The following is a 5,073-nucleotide window of genomic DNA, read 5'->3' as shown; positions in this document are numbered from 1 at the left end:
ATTTCCTAAATCCACCCCTGGTTCCAACTGTTAATCAGCTCAACTATCTGAAAAGCTGGAGGCATCTTGAAATGTGTGGCTGGAAATAAACCAGCTGCTCTTTCTCCTGAGGGATGCTGCAGGGACACATTTCACCAGCAGGGGTCAGAGTTGTTCCATTTAAACTGCAGTTTTTCCATCATTCAAACTGAGCACAATCACATTTTAAAACCAATAAATATTAAATTTATCATCACTGAATGGGGACCTTTCAACCTCCAGCCAACGGCTACGGAAGTTCAAGTAAAGCAAAAGCATACGGAAATAAAGTTTATTTTCCTCCCGAGACCAGAACAGGTGTTCTGTCAGATGAATATACCCATAGTCAATACCCATTTATCCCTTTAGTTTTTTTTACAAAAAAAATACATTTTAAACAACCTCTGCGAACGTGTATCCATAGGCGGTTCTAGGCAGTGGCCAACAGGGGCCAGAGCCCCCGGAGTACGGATGTACTTAAAACCTACAAAAAAAAAAAAAAAGTAATAATAAAATAAAAGTATTTTCTTGAAAAGGGATGTATTTTGCCTCAATTTGAGCAGGTAGGTATGACATTTCCTAATGTAATAAGATGATTTCAATTTAATAAAAAAAAAAATCCTTATTCTTATTTCATGTAGTTTACATGTAATCATCTTATTTTGAGGCGAAAATTCTATTTTCTTTGGAAATCATCTTTTTTATCCGCTCATTTTAACAAGTTTTTACATTTTATATTACTTTTTGCTTTGCCATACAAAATAAGACATGATAATATGCTTAGTATATCCATCTCCAAACCAGACTCTGATTAGATGGAAAATCTTTGCAGCATGTAGCTGCTGCTAATTGGTGAATTTAATGATTCTCCTTTACAATTTACTAAAAAAAATGCAATCACCTTTAAACTTCAGCCATATTAAGATACAAGCAGGTTTTCATCGTCATTATTTTTGTTCTGTGTCCCCATTAAAAACAGCTTCTCCGCCGGTAAATTTCATCTAGAAGGCCAAAAAAGGAGACTGGAAGAGTTTTGGCTGTAAATTCAAACAGGTGTAGCCTTCGGCGGCCCTCACCGCCCCACGTAACGACTCTGTATGCCAGTGAAATGCGACCGCAAATCAGATGTCTCACAGCTACAGATCTGATGATGTTACACTGAGAGGCAGGACACAGGAGCAAAGGGAGAGACAAAGATTCCAAACGCTCTGAACACAGATAGCTGCACCCAACTCTGTACATTTGGCTAAAGAAAATTAGCATAAATGGAAATAAGTGTAAATTATTGGAGGGGACATGTCAACACCAGTCCTTAAGAAAATCTTTCTGTGTGGGGATTCAGGACTTGCTGGGTTCTCAGGTTCTGAAGGGTCCAGCCAAACCTTGTGAGTCCACCTTAAATCCTGCGGGACAGGAACTGGTCCTTAAGAACCTCTTCCTCCTTTTCCACGTGTGGCGCTGCTGTTTTTAGACACAAAGGCCTCTCAGGCAGTTTTCTCTGAAGAAATCCAACCGGTTTTTCAGAACCTAATCTGGGTCGAATTCCAGGAACAACTGGGGAAAAAAAAATAATCAGAAAAGACGTGAGGAGGAATAAAAAGTCCCAATTGTTCAGAACGTGCATCCCTGCAGGAATTCTGGTTCTTATCAGGCCCACTCGGCTCTTTGGATCCAGAAATCTCTTCCCGCCTGGATTAATCCCAGCAGGAGCATCGCTGGGGAACTTCCAGATGTTACAGATCCTCTTTTAGAAATCATACTCTGAATAAAATGGACATTTCTAAATTCAATTTAAAACTGAAGACACAAAAAAAGCTTTTATTTTTCAGAACGTACATCTTTAATGAAGCATTATTGTCAAAAATGGACATTAAATGTTATTGACACATCATTTTTAGAGTAAAGAACAATAAAAAAACATTTATAAAAAAACTAAGCATCCTCAGAGGAGAACCCTGAAAAATATAAAACATTCCCAGAAGAAAACGCAAAATAAAGCAAAAAGCATCAATAAAGTATGGAAGTGTATTGCATTCACCAAAGAACATAAAATCAGACAGCTTATCTCATAAGTACGAGATCAGTATCTCGTCATTATGCGAGTTTATCTCCTAATTATAAAATTATGGAAAGGGGAGATTTTCAGGAATGATCCATGTTTCCTGAGCCATGATGATGAGCAGTTCTCAGCTGATCAGGAACCACATCATGCAGTTTTTACATTGCAACCGGTCTAATTAGGGAGTACCAATATGGCGGCTTCACTTCACCCCGTACGACTATCGGACTATCAGTAATCCAGTGAATAACTAGAGATCAGTAATCCTGTATCAGACAGACCGACCCGCTAGACCTACACCATCCCTCTTCATAGCGTAGATTAAAACTTTTAAATAAAATGTTATTTATTTTATTCCCTTGCCAAATTTACACTTATTTACTTAAATTACTAAGTTAGTCATTTGTTATAAGTATATAAGTGTATTTTTCTTATTTTTATTTACTGAAGTGAAAATAATTCTGAGAATTGATAATATTTATGGGTGAATTTATAAATCTGAGATGAGATAATCTGATCATTCTGTCTATCAGACTGAAGATCTCGTTAATAATACTTCCTTTCATTTACATCACTCAAACCGACAGCTCAGTTACACCGAGCCTATTCTGCTCCAATTGGATGTGGTTGCCATAGTAACCACAAAACAACGATCGGCTGTCTCATTTATATACACAATAACATTCATGCAGTGCTTTGATGGACTATTTATGGCTGGATGTGAGGAGCAGCCATGGACCCAAACTGAGGTCTAGATGGGGTATATAAAGGCATATTTAGGCATATTCGCCTCCATGGTTTATAAATCAGGATTTGTTCACCTCCGTGCTTTAAAAATCAGGATCTGTGCATCAGCATGGTTTATAAATCCACATTTGTGCATCAGCATGGTTTATAAATCAGGATTTGTGAGTCAGAATTTTTTATAAATCAGGATCTGTGCTTTTCCATTGTTTATAAATCAGGATTTGTGCTTTTCCATGGTTTATAAATCAGGATTTGTGCTTTTCCATGGTTTATAAATCAGGATTTGTGCTTTTCCATGGTTTATAAATCAGGATTTGTTCACCTCAGTGGTTTATCAGAATTTGTACATTAGCATGGTTTATAAATCCGGATTTGTTCACCTCAGTGGTTTATAAATCATGATTTGTTCACCTCTATGGTTTATATATCCGGATTTGTTCACCTCAGTGGTTTATAAATCAAGATCTGTGCATCAGCATGGTTTGTAAATCCGCATTTGTGCTTTTCCATGGTTTATAAATCAGGATTTGTTCACCTCTGTGGTTTATCAGAATTTGTACATCAGCATGGTTTATAAATCCAGATTTGTTAACCTATATGGTTTATAAATCAGGATTTGTTCACCTCCATGGTTTATAAATCAGGATTTGTTCACCTCCATGGTTTATAAATCAGGATTTGTTCACCTATACGGTTTATAAATCCAGATTTGTTAACCTCCATGGTTTATAAATCAGGATTTGTTCACCTATACGGTTTATAAATCAGGATTTGTTCACCTCTGTGGTTTATCATAATTTGTGCATCAGCATGGTTTATAAATCCAGATTTGTGCATCTCCATGACAGGATTTTTTTTGGCATATGTACACTTCTGCCATGGAGCATACTCATTTTTATAAATGAAACCCCAGAACCTTCCTTCCTGTACATAAAGTAATTTGACTTAAATTTAAATATCTAGTGAATTTATGGCAATCGTCATCAGTCCGATCATGGACCAACCCAGCTGGATTCTTAGTCATTTAACCCCAGACTGGAGTGTAGAAGCCTCATCTCATAACAGCATCCTCCAGGACAGACGGATGGATGTCAGCGGTCTCCAGACTCTGGAGCAGCCTCGCCAGCGTAGCCTTCTTCCCCTCGGACCGCCTCCACAGAACCAGGCCCGCCAGCGCCGCTGCCTGGCTGCTCAGGATGTGATCGGAGCGGCAGCGGTACAGAGCTTCGGCGGACACACCCAGGTCCAACAGAACTTCCTCCCACTCGGCGCCCAGTCTTGAGGCCAGCCGGGACAACTCCTGATCCGAAGGAACCTTCTGCAGGACTGAGTCAGGAAGCTGGCATCTGTCTCCGTGGCAACAGGAAGGAGCAGCAAAGTCATCTGTGGACATTTATTTTTTATTACACATTTTTCTGGAAATCAGCTTCTGTAATTTGTTGACTAAATATTGAATTTCAATACAATTTTAATGTCACCTAAATGCTTTTATTAATTCTGTCTTTAGAACTTTATCAGAACCTTTGACCAAACCTTAAGACATTAAAAAAATTATCTTTAATCAGACTTAGTGAACAAACTAAAAATGTTCATTCTTTAATTTTTGTTGAGATTATAGAAAATGATTTAATTGCATACATTTTTTACTAAAATGTAAAAATCTGATGTTCAGGTTCTACATGAGGAACCCAAACAGCATGAGTCCAAGTCCTGGCCCTGCCCAGGTCTGGGTCCAGTCTGACAGAGAACACATCATTTGAGGGACTGCTATGAAAAAAATGACCAAAGCAGCCAAAGGCCACATTAAAGCACGGTGGAGGATGTATAATGCTGAGGGGATGGAAACTAATGGGCCTAAAGGCTACATGCCGACTGTCAGCTGAGTGTCCATTGCTGATGGACGATGCTGAGAACACATGGGTCAGCTGGAAGAAATGCTGTAGAGAACTCTGGAGGGAACGCTGCAGCAGGGAAAGCTGCAGCAGGGAACGCTGGAGCAGGGGGTGCTGCTGAAAACTCTACAGGGAACTGCTGAGAGCTCTACATGGAACTCTGCAGCAGGGAACNAGCAGGGAACGCTGCAGCAGGGAACGCTGCAGCAGGGAACGCTGCAGCAGGGAACGCTGCAGCAGGGGGTGCTGCTGAAAACTCTACAGGGTACGCTGCAGCAGGGAACACTGCTGAAAACTACAGGGAACTGCTGAGAGCTCTACATGGAACTCTGCAGCAGGGAACGCTGCAGCAGGGAA

At 39.8% G+C, this 5,073-nt stretch overlaps 1 protein-coding gene across 4 annotated transcripts in view; it reads right to left on the bottom strand.

The window, feature by feature from the left end:
- Window positions 1-1,850: 1,850 nt before the first annotated feature.
- LOC107100764 (death domain-containing protein CRADD-like) overlaps window positions 1,851-5,073 on the bottom strand; it is a 13,404-nt gene continuing 10,181 nt past the window's right edge. The window contains exons 2-3 of one of the 4 annotated variants that reach the window (XR_001482037.1): window positions 3,449-4,207; window positions 1,851-2,898 (exon numbers count right to left, since the gene is read on the bottom strand). Coding sequence is in view for 1 of the 4 variants with exons in the window: in XM_015399395.1 (XP_015254881.1) it covers window positions 3,876-4,207 (332 nt within the window). In the remaining 3 variants the exon portion in view is untranslated. Of the gene's footprint in view, window positions 2,899-3,273; window positions 4,208-5,073 lie in introns of those variants that run through there. The other 3 variants (XR_001482038.1, XR_001482039.1, XM_015399395.1) reach the window with 3 other exon arrangements.

The sequence above is a fragment of the Cyprinodon variegatus genome, unplaced genomic scaffold (assembly GCF_000732505.1).
Source record: "Cyprinodon variegatus isolate N-32 unplaced genomic scaffold, C_variegatus-1.0 Scaffold1007, whole genome shotgun sequence".
NCBI classification, from domain to species: Eukaryota; Metazoa; Chordata; class Actinopteri; order Cyprinodontiformes; family Cyprinodontidae; genus Cyprinodon; species Cyprinodon variegatus.
The sequence above is the reverse complement of the archived record's forward strand: the minus strand, read 5'-3'. Positions and strand labels throughout refer to the sequence as shown.